At 42.0% G+C, this 18,424-nt stretch overlaps 1 protein-coding gene across 7 annotated transcripts in view; it reads left to right on the forward strand.

Moving 5' to 3' along the window:
• Nucleotides 1–18,424, forward strand: part of rims2a (regulating synaptic membrane exocytosis 2a) — a 141,557-nt gene that overhangs the window by 25,381 nt on the left and 97,752 nt on the right. For all 7 annotated transcript variants that reach the window (XM_069143429.1, XM_069143431.1, XM_069143432.1 and 4 more), the window contains 3 exons: nucleotides 2,569–2,779; nucleotides 3,494–3,505; nucleotides 14,585–14,877. In XM_069143429.1, the coding sequence (XP_068999530.1) occupies nucleotides 2,569–2,779; nucleotides 3,494–3,505; nucleotides 14,585–14,877 (516 nt within the window). The remainder of the gene's footprint in view (nucleotides 1–2,568; nucleotides 2,780–3,493; nucleotides 3,506–14,584; nucleotides 14,878–18,424) is intronic.

Here is an 18,424-nt window from a genome sequence, read left to right on the forward strand (position 1 = left end):
ACTCGTCAGCAGTGTCACCTACATTTGACCGTGTTTGACAGAATAAGCAAAGCGTCTGGAATGAGTTCTGTGTACCAGCTGCCTGCTGCTGCTGCTGCTGCTGCTGCTGCTGCTGCTCGTACTCCGTGTTTACTCTGTTTTGTCTGTCGTGCTTTACTCGGTTACTCATTTGCTGTATTTAAGTCTTCTGCATACCTGTCTCTGTACCTGTTTACGCTTGTGCTTTACGAATAAACACATTTAATACAGAGTTCAGTCAACATGAACATGTTTTTTTTTAATGTTTTATAATTAATTCATGTTTATAAGAAATGTCTGATACAGAGGAAGGGAGAGGTAATCATTGGTTATCTTTAACAGCTCTTCTCCAGTGACCTTGTCTGTCAATAGAGCAGCAGCCTTTAGTCCAGGATCCAGCGCATGTTTCTGTAGACATATGAGTGTAAATGGAGATTAAGTGAGAATAAACCATTGCTTGTAGCCTTATTTCCTTGATTCTGTGAGACAGTGGCTTTACCTCATGTATCATATTCTTCATCAATCTGTTATCAGGCCCTCTGTCAGTAAATGAGATTTGGTGGGATCTGTTAAACAAGGCTACATACTAATCTCTGCTTGGTAAACACACAAAGGCTGTGACACAATTAGCCCTTTAATCCCTCAGTGGGTACAAAGAGGGGCACGCCAATGGCACTCTATCTAATGTTCACATGGCACCGAGACTCTCACACGCAACCGCACACACACACACACACACACACACACACACACACACACACACACACACACACACACACACACACACACACACACAGACCAGGCTTCAGGTGGTGTGTGGCTGTTACATTTGGGCTCCAAAGGTCTGGTTGTGGGTAAAAGAAGCACGTTTATCTCAAACGCAGAGCTGTATGTGGTAAAAGGATAGCGCTGCTCAATAATTCACAAGTGCTAATGAATGTTGCAGGGGATATGCGGGGCGAAACCAATTCTAATCGCCATATTATGAAGTCAGCCCAGTGTTTAGTTTCCAAGGAGACGCTCAATTGACATGTGTCATACAAAATGCATGTGAAGCGTCCATGGCCCTTTTTTTTTTTTTTCAGTGGCCTCTCAGGACTTGTTAGGAGTTAAGGGTCTACTGTATAAGATCAGGTGTAATGTATCAGTAGGAGGCCATCTATAGGACACAAACAGTAACACAATAGATGTTGACAAATGCTTACTGGAAGGTGGGCTGTACTGTGTTTGACCACCGATGATTACCTATAGTTAATACAGCAGAGCAATAATAACAGTGTGTATTGGTAATATGATTATCTGGCAGTATGGCTCTTGGGTGTTCTCGTCTCACCTTACAACTGTCCTGATATAGAAACACAGGTGCAAATGATTCATTAAACGCCAGGGAACCTGAGAAAGTGGAATTAAGTGATGTTCTTAAACTTGCAAAGCAAATCTGATACCCACCCCCCTGTGTTTTAGAAGAGGTGCCGTATCAAAGGAGAAGCTCAGCTTTGAAGCTTCTGAGGTCACGGTGTCTGCTTTTCCTTTCAAACTCTAACACACTGCACACATCTGAGGTTATATCACTTAGTCAGCTGATAGCAGGAGCTTTTTATGGAAGTGTGATTTTGAGAAAAAGGTTTCAGCATGATTTATATTGATTCTCATGCACAAATAGTGTCATCATACGCTGCCATAAATGTGCATTTGTCTGCCACGTAGACCGTAAAAGAAATTAAATATTGTATATGCAATATAATGTATCCTCTATTTCAGCTGGAAATATTTGCTCTAAAAATGTTCTGAGAATTTTGTGCATTGTTCTAGTAATGTTTTCAATGGGATTTCTTTTGTTCCCAGAATATTCTTCTTAAAGTGTAATGTTCTCCAAAAACATGATCAAATCTTTTGTTAACATTCTTACAGTGTTTTTTCGTAACATTGTCCGAACATTATGGCCAGATTCTCAATGTTTTTTTTTGTTGTTTGTTTTTTTTAAATATTCCCACATTGTTATTATTTTAGAGTAGAATGATATCTTTTAAAAACATAAATACAAATGTTTTGTGGTAGTATTCTCAAAATGTGTTTTGCTCCTGAAATCATTTTAAAAATGTTACGGTCTAATGTTCTGACAATGTCTTGAAAAGCATTTAAAAATGTGAACAAAAACCTTTTCAGAATGTTTCTGGAGAAAGTTATCGTACCTTTAAAAATAACATTCTGGGAACAACAAGTCACCAGAGCAATGGATCCTTTCTAACTGGGTATGTCAAGACTGATTGCACAGCAATTACACTTTATGTTATTTTGGGTTTCTTTCACTAAAACATTTGGAGTAAAACAGCCCTTTTTGAATAAAATATGATTATATCAGTGTATATTAAAGGCCCAACTGGGGATTGGCATTGCAAATTAGTTTAGATTATAAAAGCTGTGTTTTTTGTTCATGCTGTCTCCTTGTCTGCATATAGATATAAATAAATTAAACATAAACCTTCCTTTTTATAGGTCACCGCACCCTATCTCGCGTTCCTAACCTCTGCCCTTCCCATTGGCTTGCAGGAAGTTGCACCAGCAGTTTGAATCGTATAAGGACCAGGTTAAGCAGATGGGGGACGAGACTAAGCAGGTTCAGGACCAGAAGACCGAAGCACCGACCTGCGGGATATGCCACAAAACCAAGTTTGCCGATGGCTGTGGCCACCTCTGTTCATATTGCCAAACGAAATTCTGTGCTCGGTGCGGAGGACGAGTGTCTCTGCGGTCAAATAAGGTAACACCAGCTCGCATGCTTGATACTCTCCATTAGGGACTTACACACACACACACACACACACACACACACACACACACACACACACACACACACACACACACGGTGATACCCCGCCCTCAGGCAGATTCCTCCCTACGCTACGATTTGAAATCCAAGGTTATGAAACATTGCAGTGAAATCATAATCTGGGAATTGAGCCAACAGCTTCTCTAATGGCAACTAATGTTTTCAGATTATCAACATGTCCGAGACTCTCTGCATGCCTTTGTTCTGATTCTGTTCTCTCTGATGTGTTGGTTCACAGCTGCAGATCTACAATTCATGTCCACTGTAATTTACAGTTGTTCTATTTCACCACTGGAGGGAACTGTTCCTCCTCTTCTTCCCTCGTGAAGAGACCTGACGGCTGCTTTTGTATAATGTAGCACTACTGTGCCTAACTAACCTCTGTAAAATCCTCCCCACAGACTAAGCCAAAGCTTTTAGTATTAGACCGCTTAAATTTGAATCATGAGCTTGAGTGTTTTTATTTGATGCTGTCCAATCCTTTGCTGTTGGAGTGTGTGACAGTGCAACCAGGACCTACTAATGCCACTCACAATCTCTCTCTCCCTATCTTTCCTGCTCTTTTCCCTCTCTCTCCTCCCCCCCATCTGTCTCCCTATTTTCCTTCCTTTCTGATGCATTCCTGCTCTCATGGAATTGCAACAGGAGGACAAAGTGGTTAGCAAATCTTTTTTTCTGCGTTTCTTGGGACTGTGTCTGAACAGCAGTATTGTTTGTTAAATGCTGTGATATGCATAAATACACATACAGCAGCCAAGAAAACCATGAAACAAACCAGAAAAGTTCTGCTTAGTCTCTTCTGTGAGTCTACCATGCAATACTGAAACACACTAAATAAATATCAGTTCATTCAAAAATAAATAAATACATGAATAAAATTGCTGTTTTCATGAGGTTTTAAATGCTTTTGATATAGTAGCTCTCAAACGCAGATCCAAAGAGTGTTAAAAAACAAAAGATAACAGGATTGGGATTATAAAGGGATAAAGATTAAACAAAGCTCAGAATAAAGCTGTCCATATTAAAGGAGCACTCAACTGATTTTACACATGAAGTTCAGTTTACTTGACATGAGGAGTACCAGTTAGATAAAGATCAGTTAAAACAGTTGTATTTTTTGTGGCTCAGGGGGGGAGCTGGAATAACCCGGACGGGGTCTATGACTGAGACATGTATCTTTGTGTCATTGTGAAGGTGTGGAGTTTAAAGAAAGACACTACCTACTTGTTTTGAGTTTGCCCTCTACATTTTGACGTGCACTGGTCGACTTTTCAATGTTGAGCTGTTCTGCTGGCATAACATGCCTTCCTTCAGACTAGAGGAAAGAAAATGTCCAAAATACACATTTAGGTGTTTATTTCACTACATTTTACATGAATTTACATCTGTAGATTTATCAAAAATGCACAAAAAGCTAGCATATGCTATATAAATCTGGCTATGAATGACGTGAACAAATCACTCTGCCTCAAACTTTTTGTTGGAGCAATACTAAAACACTAGTGTTGTTGTTGTTTTTTTTAGCATATTATTGGCAATCAACATGGACTTGACTTTAAACATACAGGTGGAAATGAACCTGTGTCGCTAATTTGGATTATTATCCATATTTATGGATTTATTATGGTTATTAGAATTTTGTAATAAATGAAAGAAGTAGCTTTCTACTTGTCACATTAAATCCTGTAGACATGTCGTTGTGCATGTTATGTAGCACAGAACCATGTAGATCAGAATGGAAAAACTATAATGACTGTTTGCGGTATTGAATCCCCTTGGAGATACTCTACAGCTGTGTAACTAACTACACAAATATGGCATCAAATAGACTGTTAGACTCTGCACACAGAGGCTGCATTATTGCCATGTTCCGAGTACAACATAGATTTTCCATAGTTGTCTTAGCTTTAACTTGCCTGTGTTGGGCCAATGCCTGTGAAACTGTGACTGGCTATATGCACGAGGACAGTACATACCGGAGGGTTCGATTGAAACAACACAGCAGCAGAAGGACTGGGACAGACCGCCGTCCGGCTACATTCCCTTCAATGCCAAGACCGCAGTTGTACGGGCTGCCGTTGTTCCCTGTCAGATAATAGCTGGGAGATCAGTTACTGTGTTCTACAGATGGTGCTGATTAATAACAGTGGCAGCAGGCTGGCGATGGACCGTCGGGGCACAGGCCATGGGATGTGCCCGCTATTTACCTGGTGATGCCCCGGCCCCCTGGCACCCAGTCCCTTCTCCATAGAAACCACTGGTACTGATGTTAATGCAGCAATACAGCTCCAAAATGAATAACTGTAATTTTGTAATGTAGGGACATTCAGTGGTCACGCAGATGCAGGAGTAAACATTTAATCCCAGTGCAGGGAAATATACGAAACGTGGCTCTTTTCACTGTCCTTAATCACTCCACTATCTCTGTGCTTCACAGTGCTGCCGTATTTGAAATATTTTTGCACATATGCCTACAAAATGTGTTGAAAATCCAAGAACTTGCTTATATGCTCGTCTGCAGCAGGTGAGCAGAGTAAGCGTTTATGGCAGAATGCAGAAGTTCAGATGACAAGGTCAGTCAGAGGGTCGGCGAGGAAGCACAGAAGTGAGCAGCAGAGGTGACGAAGGCGGGAAAAACAACATTGTGGGGTTTTTAATGTTGTTTCAACGCTAACTGCACATTATTAGCCGGCACAGATGACCACAGGGCATTAGTGGGGATCCAGTATACACATAAACCCAACAGGACTACTGTGTTATTAGTTGCTGATTGTTTTGTGCGATGGTGTGTGTAGTTGCAGTCGGACAGAAGCTTTGATTACTCCCCGACCAACAAAGGGACACATTTTGGTGTGCCCAAACCATCTTGGCTGAAAGCTTGTGTATCAGTGAAAGAGGTGGTGGTGGTGAAATCTGCCCTTTTTCCATGCGTCTACTCTTTCCCTCTCTCACAGATGGTGACAGCAGTGGCGAGAGAGATCTTGTTCTGTGAAACGCCATTGAATATTTACAAGTCTCTATGTCTGCGACAGCTAGCAGAGCTATGGTACACTGGAATATGATCTACTGGCGAGGGACTGAGAGTTAAACAGCTGCTAAAGGAATTAAAGCTTGCAACGATGTTTCGCTCGTTTACCTCAAACTATGACTCTCTCCTCTTCTTGTCGTCACATTAATCATTGTATCTTATCACAACACACTGAATAATAGATACGAAAACACCGATAAAAATGCATTGATAACAATCACTGCTCATTGATCGTGCCAGGTAGCTCCAGCCTCTCCAGCAGACACTTGAAGTGCAGAGTGCCGAGTGACTTTTTGGGGGTAAAAATATAAAATGCCTTTGATATAGATAAACTGTGTGTCAGTGTTGTGAAGTCGTCAGAATCCCTGCTCGTAGCGCTGGAGCTCCCCACCATTTCCTCTGATGTGGCTTCAAAAGGGCCTGAGGAATCAACAGTCTCTGGGGAGGAAGTCATTTGTGATTAAAGTAACTCTTGAAGATGTTATATGTGCTTCTCGGCCCCTCAACGTTTCTGCTATGAAATAGGAGGGGACGGACTACAGGATTTTATTGGCTCCTCCATCAATTTAAAAAGAGCGTTTTAATGAGGACCATGTTGTTTTTTAGTTTTGTTTCTAACTGGCACCACTGAAATCATTATCGACTCAATTTCAGTGTATTCGCAATTTGAGTTCTTACAGAACTGTATAATTATTACCACATGTTAAACAAGCCTCAATCGGAACGAGTGAACTCTATTCATTTAAAGAGCTGTGGATTACATGTAATGTTACAGAATCTTATAATGAAGTTAAAAGACCCCACAATAAATGTCTTGTAATGTTTGGAAAAGATGATCCCACAATAAATGAATTTTCATCTCTTCACCATGATGGGAGTCACACATTTACATCTATGCTGCAGAGCATGAAAACATACAACTAAATATACATTTCCCCCAGCTGTATTAGAGATCTTTATGTTGGCAGAAAGAGACACAACTGTGCATTTTCAAATTGGCTGTAGAAGGATTTCTACAGTGAGCTACAGCTACAGTATGGCTGAGGTTTTCCTGATAGTAAATAAAATGCTGGTGTGATTACTTGAAAAAAACATCTGCTTTTCTAGATGATAATTTGGAAGTTTGGTTTAACAATAGCACCTCTTATCCATCTGTTTATAATTATTTCCTCAACTGAGATCATCGTTGCAGAACTCACTAGTGTGTTCAAATTTTAAGAAAAAAATCTCATCATTTTAATTGCTTCACATCAGCTTTATTTATTTATTTATTTATTTTTTTTTCACATGAAACCTTTCAAGACGTTTTAAACATAACGATAAGTCAGTTGTTCCAACAGCACCAGAACCTTTTTCTGCCACGTCCCGGTTTACTGACTGCTGCGGTTGTCTGACAACATGAGGAGAAACGCAGGACGATGGCGATGACAGCATTGGTGCTCTATTTTGTATGGAAGCTCAGGGTATATTTGCGGTACAGACGGAGTCAGATGTGACAAAGTGTTCCCGTCAACGCGAACACACTCGATATTCTACATAACCGCGTTTCTCTCTCCGTCGATTGGACCGTGGGAGCAGAGCCGGGACGCGTCGCATACGTAATGAGCTCTCATCAAGTCCAGCAGAGCTCTGACTCTGTTCCACATGAACTCATACAGCGGTGGTGAGAAGTGTAACGTGATTTGACGCGTTCTTGCTCACCTCACATGTTTTCTCCGCGCAGACCTGCTGACATTGAGACCCGGATTGTTTGCACGGTTTGATCGATCCCGTGTCACCGTTCACGATCGGAATCTGTCATGTTATTTCATTGATTTGGCTTATTTGTAGTCTGTAATTGCTCTTTGGATAGAAATAGGAAATACGACTGCGTTGGTTTTCCTGGATCGGATGTGAGTCCCCGGTGTAACCTTCACGGTCTTTCCAGCAGCTGCTGTCCGGCAGGCAGCCTGTTGTCTGGACTTGGAACTGTCCGCGGTGCTGAAGGTCGGAGCAGTTCCTTCGTTTTTAAGGAGCGGGAGCTGCGGACAGTTGTTCCCACATTATAGGGACTTCTAGACGGCGATCTTTCTCCACAGACTCGGCGCTTTCCCTCCGCGGTACCATGGGTAAGCTGAGCGAGCATGCGGGCTGCTGCAGCGCGTTTTTCACCGATTATTTTGTTTGTCAGAAATGTGACCATTTCAGCTCTCCCGGGAAATATGTAGTGCAGTATTTCCTTTTGGAAAACCTGTCTATATATTACATTACAAACATACGTCCTATTGACAGTATAGCATCTGCCAGTTATTGTGTTCGTTGCAGCATTTTACCGACATTTGGTAAAAGCACCTACTGTATACGTTCCGTCAGTGAACGCGCGTCATGCCTGTCAGAAAATTGAACCAGGTTTATGTAGGTCACGGAGAGGCTGAAGGGTGTGTGGGTCTGACAGACATCAGCCATTTCTCTGCAAAAACATATATTGGATTTCTACAGTGTTTTCCTCCTCTCTCTTGTGTCTCTGAACTTCAAACAAAGAACATAAATATTCATCAAGTCTATTATTATTACTGGCGCGCACACTAAAATTAGAAGCTCATTAAAATGTAATTCACCACGTGCAGCCAGTGTTGGAGCATGTGAATGTAGGAGCTCTCCTTTCATTCTCATTGGCGGCCTAATGATCCACACCAAAAATGCCCTGGAAACTTTTTCTTTTCTTTTTTGTAATTCTTGAGAATTGCCTCCAAAACCTAATTTCACAAGCAGCTTTGTTGGCACCCGAACAGGAAAAACGAAATCTCCTCCATGTATGCGTTGGGTTTGGGTGCATTACAGTCGACATCTGTGGTGTAGCCAACATGGCTGGAGGAAAATATATGCAGGAGCATGCCGCTTCACACAACGCTAGCCTGCAATAATAGTGGAGTTGATACACTTTCCTCTGCTGCATTGTAATGTCTGTCACTGCAGTCCATCACAACCACGTAGCCCCCAGCTGTGACAGTCATTTGCTCCGGAGTGTAGTTGATCGGATCCTTATTGATGCCTGTGTGCTTCAGCTGGACCCGGTCCAGACTGGGATGTTCCGAGGAACACTCCACTCCCCGAACAATGAGTCTTTAATGAGTTGTTCAGTTCACCTCAGTTCAGGTGAAGGAGAGAAACAGGAATGCAATATGATACCTATGACAGCTCATTTACAGGCCCATCAATATTGCAGCCTGGGCCATCTCTTTGGTTTTTTACTTCAGCTTTAGATTGGGTTTGGCTTATCGTTGCTTCATTAGATCGCTGGAAGGAAACAGGTTGAGAGAAAAGAGTCTTAATGTGTTCCTCAGATGGAAGCGAAGCAGGGAGGTCATCTCACACCACTGCCCCACTATGATGCTCACGTCATTTCTTTTAACTCTCAACTAAAATTAACGTAGCAGCGACAACTCTCACCTCAAAGGCCCTGTCTACATTTTTAAACAGCCTCGTGAAATCCGGACAATCATTACATTACACGTACAGTTGTGAATGAATGAATGTAAAATTAATGGATGTGAAAACGTCATTGATTTAATTTAACATTGGGGCTGGCTTCTCATTTGAGCACACAGTGATATGCCTGGAAGGATACTGCTGATTCACTCTGGAGCTCGTGTTAAGTAATGTTGTAGTGCAGTTTAATGGCCACAAGAGAGAGCTCAGTGATCTCTCTTTGCTGCAAATCTAGCAGGGTTGTGAGTGTTCGACTCCTTCAGGAAGTATCTGAATGGAGGAGCAATGTGCTTTTAATGTTATATGCTTTTTTGCATATAACATTAAAAGCACATTGCTGAAGGACACGTTATTTTCTGCAGTGTCATGCTTGTTTTTCAAAATCTAAATAACGTCATTGTAATGAGACTATATCGCTATATGACGCACAACACTATGGAATAGATAAATATTTCCTCTTAAATATCGCCCTTCCTTCTTTGGCATCCTTGCTTTTTCTATTGCAACTTCCCTAAGAACACCCATATTTCTGGAAGATTATATTTGCTGGTTTCACTGAAAACCGCCTCAGTCTGAGTCTGAGGAGAAACTATTAGAAAGGAAATTATTTATTGATCCCATGGTACTTGGTGTTTGTTTCCCTTAATTCAGCGCCTCACTAAACTACCTATAGCACGTTTGATGGAGTATATATATCTTCCTGCCGTTTGAAACGTGTGGGAGTGTGCTGTTTTTTTTTTTTTTAGCTTTCTATTTTTAACCGAAGGTTCAATGACTATGAAATGTGCAAACACAGGGAGAAATGGCCCTGCCCGAGGGCCACTGCCCCCAACCCCCCGCCTGCACTCAGCCGTGAAGAGTTAAGCCAAAGGGAAGTGTGTGTGTGTGTGTGTGTGAGTGTGTTTTTCTGTTTGGAGAGTCTTGAGCAGAATGGCTGCAATGAAAGTGAATATACCTCAGGCTGTTACAGCTGCTTGACCTGTGTGTGTGTGTGTGTGTGTGTGTGTGTGTATGTATGTCATCCCCAATCCATGCATCTGTTGTGGACACTGTCAGTGTGGTCTATAAGTGATTGGGGGTTATTACAGTTTCCTGTCAGTGTAGGTTGAGCTCACTGTGTCTCTGGACTGCTTCCTGAGATGGACCGTTAGCAGCCTTATGCTGTGTGATGTCTGCCAGTGTGACGAAGAGCAGAACAAAAATGTTTAATGAATGAACCAACGTGTTTCTGTTACTGTCACACATCTTGTACTGGGGTGCAGCACGAGTACATCTTTTTAGTTATTTCTACCATCTGAGAAATTTTGAGTTTGTGTAGTGACTCAAAAGAGCCTTATATAACGTTAAAACCCATTTCAAACTACACGTTGACTATATTTTGTAATCTTAAGTTTTGTTCTATGAAAAGAAACCTTTTAGCTGATATTATGTGTGCTTCGCCATCAGCAAATAAATCCTTGCCCATGTAGCCCTCTAAAAAAATGCACTGTCATCAATATTAAAAAAAAGACTGTTTTTATTTACCAGTTCATTTAATGTTTTGGATATATGAGAATTCAGCCCCACAATGTCTTTACTTCTTGCTCCTCCTGTCTAATACTCTTTGTAAACATCCATTTTCATTCTGACTTGGTTCCAAAGTGCAAATCAAATCCAAGTATTGATGTTTGAAGCTCTGTGTGCTCAACATTTGCCGGAGCCGCGTACGTTTTTGTTGGCCTGCGTTTTTGGAATGCTAATATGCGATTAGGTATTCACTGATGAGATAAAAGAGCTTGACATGTGCAGTCCAAGGGCTGAGAAGGCGGTTAATTATTATTGGCAGACTGGAGAGGTGCACAGCAACTGACTCTGTGTTAATTGCAGTTTGGAGGGGTAAATATGTAGGTCGTAGGCTGCAGCAGAGAGAAGGGCAGCTCTCAGTAATTAACCGCAGGTACAACATAATGTGTTTTAGAGATCAAACTCTCAAATGCATATTATATACATTATATACAGGGACATATAGATTATTGTAGAATATATAAGTATGCATAATGTTTTCAGATACCTAAACATTCCTCCCACTGAAAATGTCCATGTAGCATGCTAAGTTCAGTTAATAGTATTGTTTAAACAGTGGAACATACAACAGACTTCTTATTACTAATGAGGAGGATATTTTGCTGACAAAAAAAATTGAGAAAATCAGTGCAGTGAAAATCTTTTATTGGAAGCAGAGTTTTGAATTTAAAGTTTCTTGTATGTTGCCATTTTTTTGTTACTGCACACAAGTATGCAAAGCATCCTCTACCACATGTGCACCAATCATTTAAGTTTCACCCAGACTGATGTATTTAGGACCAGCTACCTTTTTTTTGTTTGTTTTAGCAGCATTAACATGTTTGCTGCATTGCATAATTTGAGTAATTTTTGCCTTGAATTCGTAGTTTTTTTAGTAACTAGTACAGGACTGACGATAGATAGTCTCAACCAAACTTTGACAGTTGGTCCACATTGGATGAATTCGATGCAGCACCCTAATATATATCGGGTTTCCTCTGTTTGAGGTTGGATACCTGCAGCCTCTGCTCATGTGTCTGCATTTGAGTGCTTTGTCAGCAGACATCTCATCTAAACATCCTGGAGGTTTAGATGAGAAGCACAAGTCCAAAATCGTTTCTCAGTTCTGTGATAATTTTGAGACAAGCGCCGTATGTATGTACATGTGTGTGATGTCCAGGTGTGGGGAAGCGTTGGTTGGACGTGTGGTTGATTAGCAGGAACACTGGCCTAGGTGGCTCCCGGGTCTCAGCCGATGACTCATGGTTCACTGCAGAGCTCTCACCATGACCCCAGTTAAATGAGGCAGTCATGGCCTCACTGGCTGCACTCCTCCAGGACACATAAAGCACAATTTGTAGTCTCCCTGCTTCCATTGTGTGTCAGCACAGTTATAGACCATCTGTAAAATTAATAGCTGGTCATACATGTGTCAATATCACAGAGGCCAGAACACACGGCCTGTCTGTGAGTGTGGAGATTTTCTATTCTGCATCTGAAATGTATCTGAGCAAATTCCTTATAGTTGTATAAATTATATTTTTTCCGTTTCTAAAAGCAACAGAGGAACATGTTCCTGCTTGTTTCAGTGATAGTGCATCACAGAGAGGAAGATTTTCTGACTGAAGAGAGAACAGTGGATGACCACCTTTGTAATGCTCAGTGACATTTCTTCCAGGTCATGCAGTCTTTTCCTACCTACAGTCAACTGTCATTGCTTTGCAAAGCTTAGGTACTTTTTTGTTGTGTTACTGTAGTTAAAAACACAAAAGCAGTTCTCCTTTTTTACTTCTGTTGTGTTTTTGTGTATTAACCAGCACATAATCTCCTAATCTGACAGTAAATCACTCTTTATGGTTGAAACTTTTGAATTCTAATTGACTTCTCCTGCAAAGGGTTTTAGATCAAATTAGTGCTGATTCCACATGTCAAGTTTAACTTCCAACTCCCTCACACAGACGGTGATACACCCTTAGATATTGAAATCCTAACTCCTGACTACCAGCGACACTCTTCTTGTTGCTGATATCTCACACTGTTAGTCTGACGATGTAACAAGCTGTCAGCTGAAAGTGTCACACAGAGGCTATAGCGGTGTCATGGCAGATTGGTGCACTGATTTTGTACAGGCGGCCTTCCTTGACCAACCAGTAAGTCACTACTTCAGTGACAGGGACATGATCTCTCACTGACCCCCCACCCATGAACACTGACACTGACTTTTTTCCTCTACTCCACCCAGGCTCCCCAAAACATATCTTTTTTTTGTATTTATGTTTTAGTGTAAAGACTTTGCGTGGCATCAGGTGGCCGACCCCTTTAATGTTGGTTTTCTATCACAGAGTTTAACACTCTGCATCTCCCCGTGCTTCACGTCCAGCCAGCCCTTGAGATCAGGAGTAGTGGTTAATGGCTCTGGCTACAAATGCAGCTCCTGAACCTGTGCTGCCAGTAACTATACAGACCAACACAGTTTAAGAGAGTTCAGTCAATCCAGAAATAACACATTGGTCAATTCAAGGCACGCTCATACTAATAACAGTAATGCACTGACTCAGCATTGGGCCTGTGTAACGAGAAGTGTGTGTGTGTGTGTGTGTGTGTGTGTGTGTGTGTGTGTGTGTGTGTGTGTGTGTGGGTGGGTGGGTGGGGGCGGGGGGGGTTGTGGGCAGTAGCTCTTGGCTGCCCCACTGGCTGTCTAGCCTGTCAATCATTTGGTCAGGTTAGTCCTCTTAGACACACTTAGATATCACTTTAAGTTGCTTACTGTTAGAAAACAGAGGTATTGTTATGTGAAGCAGGCCCGAGTGAGATTCAGATTAAACTGTTCCAGGTATCAGTGCAGTTATTGCAAATAAAAATCACATGAGTTTTCTCCACAAACATGACCAGAGACAGAAGGCGGAGCTTTAACATGTAGTGAGTGTGCGTGTACATGTGTGTAATGTGATCAGGGCTCCTGTCTGCTCCTGGATTTATGAGGCTAATGTGGTGCTGGGACTCCACTGTGGAGCAGATGAAGGCACAGCGTAGGCAAGCAGCGAGAACAACATACAGGGAATGTTGCTACTCCTTTACATTTATGGGAACAAATAGGTATTAACCCTCATTTGATTATCTCTATTTATTCTATATGTGTAACCTCTGCAGTCAGTAGAGTCTGTGCTGTTTCAGTTCACTAAACAAAAACAAGTTTAATAGGCATACACTGCTTTATAACAAATAACAGAAATTAGCAGTGTAATGTTAGCACACTTTAATGGAACTAAAACATCACTAAAAGATGGACTCACAGGCTTATAATAATAATAATAATAATAATAAAATAAACTGATGCAGAATCACTTTAGCTTTCAATGATATCAAAGGCTGCTGCATGTGTAAAGTATTTCATCCTTCACCTCATCAACATAAATTGTCATTAATGTTTAGGAATATTGTCGCTGTGGGGTGAAAACTCCAAACTCTGATTTAAAAGGCCTTTCAAAGCAATTTTTTTAATTCCTGGTTCCTAAAAGTTGACATTTTGAATGTTTAAAGATTTTCACCCAGTAACAGCAACATGCCTCACTGTTGTGTTACAGTTCAGATAAAACAAACACACACGTCACTCCATCACAACTCATCATAGGGAGCCTATAAGACAACCTGTGTCTGTCCATTTCAAACTGTTAACTCCCTCCTTCTCCTCCCGCCAGGTTATGTGGGTATGCAACCTGTGCCGAAAACAACAAGAAATCCTCACCAAATCGGGGGCGTGGTTCTACGGCTCGGGGCCCGGTCAGGTGCGGGGCGTGTTTGAGGGGGGGCCACAAGGGAAGAAGGCCAAACTGCAGGACCCGTCCCTGTACCCCTACCAGGGGGCCTCAGGGGACTTGACACCAGTGTCAGACAGAAGCAGACCTCACGGCGGGCTCCTCCCCAGACAGGCGTCCCTTGACAACGGTTCGGGGCTACGATACTCGGGGCCCGGTGACGCACCCATAGACAGGTCAGTAGTGTGTGTGCAGTGCTCCGTATGTGTTACACAGAGTTGTTTTGTTGTGTAAATTCAGGTTGATAATTTGATCACTGCTTAGTGAAGGTGCCTGATGTATCTGCAGGGAGACTTTTAGCATTAGCACTGATCTGTGGCTGTTGTGTAGAAGAGTCATTCAAGTCTGGCACAAGAACAACGTCTCCTGGCACGCCAGTCGAGGGCCCAAATAAAATGGCTGCTACATGGAGCATATAAGGCCTATAAAGGAGACAGAGACACATATACTGTATCTGGCACTAACTCAGCAATTCTAGAGCAGTCATCCACCCACTCACAGTCTCCCTATCACACACACACACACACACACACACACACACACACACACACACACACACACACACACACACACACATGAACCCAGATGGCTGCATGTCTGATTCAGCCAGGATGACGTCCTGGCAGGTGAAAGGAGTTTGCTATACTTTATATTATCTCAGAGACATCTTTGGAGACATAAATAACTCTGTTTTGTCAATTCTGGCACTGCACTTCTTGAAAATTACGGGTTTTTTGGGATGTTTTTGGAGTCAAAAAGCGAGAGCAGGCTAATTACAATGCAGCACATTGTGTTCCATTTGTCACATGCTCTAAGTGCCTCCTCTGAGTCGAGCGCTCTCAGATGCCGACGACACGGACATGCTGTCCTCGTGGATACTATATCCGGTTGCCCGTTTCCTTGATAGTGGTGTCAAATAAGGTAGTTACTTTGATGTCCACATGGGGGCTCCTTCCTCTTTCTTCTTCTGAAGGGAGGAAGAGCAGCTTACAGGATCTGTACACTCTCTAGAATTTACCTCAGCAGAGCCCTTTCAGAAAACCTCTCATGTCCTTGTTTGCTCCTTCTCAGATGTAACTCAACATTTGTTCAGTGCAAGGCTTTGTTCTCTGTAACCCTTCCATCGTCATGTCAAGCAGTCCACAGACAAACAGATGCCCTTGTCTCGGCCAAAGAGACCCGACTTCCCAGTGGGGTGTTGGGAAATGTGGACTGCATGTTGTGCAGTACAGTGGAGATCCAAATGAAGGGTGGCACTGAGTTAGACCATAATCACACATGTATGGACACTATGCACACACACACACACACACACACACACACACACACACACACACACACACACACACACACACACACACACACACACACACACACACACACACACATTTAAAGGAGAGGTGCAGCAGGAAAAGGAGGTGGATCTAACCCTGTCGCGTATTCCTGTCGGTGTGCTTATCGTACATCTGGTCTGCCACTCAATGTACTTCTTAATACAGTCAGAGTCAACAAAAGAAGAAAAGATCTCGGAAAAACTTTTATGTTGAATTGGCTGGTATTTTTCTCTGAGTGGAAATGTTGATGGATATATCCAAATTACTTGTCAGTTTCATCTTCCTGTCCCTTAAGTCCATTAATTGAACATACTTTCCATGCCTTCACATTGTAATGAAGCTACTGTGCAACAGTAACAAATAAAAACACACACTCAGAGGCTTTGTTATAACTCCATCTATATTTATTTTCCTGCCCTGTCGTGCTCCAAGCCTTCAGTCACTTCCTGTTCCAGTCCACTCTGTATTAATTGATTGCATGGCTCGAGAGGTGGCGATGGTACCAGGGAGCAATTCTCGCTTTGGCATTGCCTACATTTGCAGTGACACAACAGGAAACTGGCTGTCTGAGGATTCACAGGATAGTGCTGATGATGGATAGCAGAGAGTCCATAAATAGAACTCCCACTGCATAAGCACCAGAACCCACTTTCATTAATCTTAAAGAATGTTTAAATTAACTCCTGGATCTGTTCTGCTGAAGAGAGGAGGGGAAAAGCTGACGGCCTATTTATAAGGAGAAATAACTTGGGAAGGCTTCTAATTTGTCTCGGTCTCCGAGGTGTCATTTGAATGAACACACAGATACGGCAGGACAGCTGCAGTGTTGGGTGAGGTTGATGAAACAACAATGATTACACTGGGATTGGAACACACTCACTGGAGGAATTTCTCCAGATTCTGCATTTTTTAGATACATTCGGCCGGGCAGTGGCAGCGGCAGCGCTCAGCATGCCAAATATGGTCGAAGAGGAAGAAGAACAGAGTCAGTTTGGACTGGCCCTTTAACATCCAGCCCACCCACAACAGCACAGAGTAGCTTTGTATAGTTCAATTCATCATTGCTGTAACCTAGTCAGTTCAGAAGTGTGTACCAAAAACAGGCCATTTTATCCATGTATTCCGTCCGCTTTATACAACTCTGCAATGAATCAATAACATGGACAGATATTTGACTTTGACACTGATCGTTGAGGTTTTGTTTGAATTATTATTAAATGTACATTTCCTGACTTACAGCCTTACATTTAAGTCCAGTAAGCAACACTAGCAATCAGACACAGAAGAACATTTTAAAAATATCCTCAGTTTTACTAAACCACATATTTGGAAGTGATAACCCAAAGTCAGCCTTGTCCAATATAATCGTCCCTTTCACTATATCAGTTACAACGACATGTTACTCATTAAACAAATAGGTATTTTTCACAGCAGACACTTTGACATGTCAGAGCAGGAATGGCAATGAAGTCAATGATAAACTGAAGGTGCTCAGTGATGAGTTTCACTTGTTTCAGGGTCCTGGTTGTACAGGTTGGATCACTCTGTCTTATTTTCATAGCTTCATAGCATCGAGAAGAATGTTCTTTTAACTGTAAACAAATGATGTTGTGTATCATAGAGGTTTGTATCTTTCCATATGGGCTTCAACATTTTGTTTTGCCAGGAACTCGGTGAACCATTCTAATCCTTACATTATCACAGTCCTATCAGTCTACATATTACATGCAGTTGTCTTCCATCATGCTTAATACAAGGCCTGCTTTACTGTACAGAGTAGCTGCTGAATGGATACTTCATTGTGGTATTCTGTCTCTCAGAAGAGTCTGTTCACCTTCTTCCACGATGTCTCTCATCATCCTCCCGCTCAGGAAATGCTCCTTTATGCTTGTATAGACTGTAGCAGGACTCATTTACACAATGTCTTTAGAAAGGATCATAATAGCTCCATGTTTAAGTGGTTCCATGGAGAGGTTTGATTAGCCTGTACAAATAAATGGAACCATATGAATGCAGCAGCTTTAAGGAAACGCTTCAGCCAGTCTGAATGAAATGAAATACATCAAATAAATAAATAAGTAACCTCTAGGGAAAACCCACACTTTTATTATGTGTGCCCTTTTCTCACAGACAGTCCTACTTTATTACACACGTAGAGCCGATGCTCAGAAGCCAGATATGGAATATAAGAAGAAAAAAAAAAACCTGACGACACCGTCGCCTCTCTGCCCTGTATTGTATTGGGGGTTATCTGCCGCTGTGCGCGTCCCAAAGTAGGCTGGAGAATGGAGAGATATGGCACAGAGTCCGCACGATTGCATATCCGCCTCAGTGTGTGTGTGTGTGTGTGTGTGTGTGTGTGTGTGTGTGTGTGTGTGTGTGTGTGTGT

The sequence above is a fragment of the Embiotoca jacksoni genome, unplaced genomic scaffold (assembly GCF_022577435.1).
Source record: "Embiotoca jacksoni isolate LCO1_2020_lvr unplaced genomic scaffold, fEmbJac1.0.p SCAF_11, whole genome shotgun sequence".
Taxonomy (NCBI): Eukaryota; Metazoa; Chordata; class Actinopteri; family Embiotocidae; genus Embiotoca; species Embiotoca jacksoni.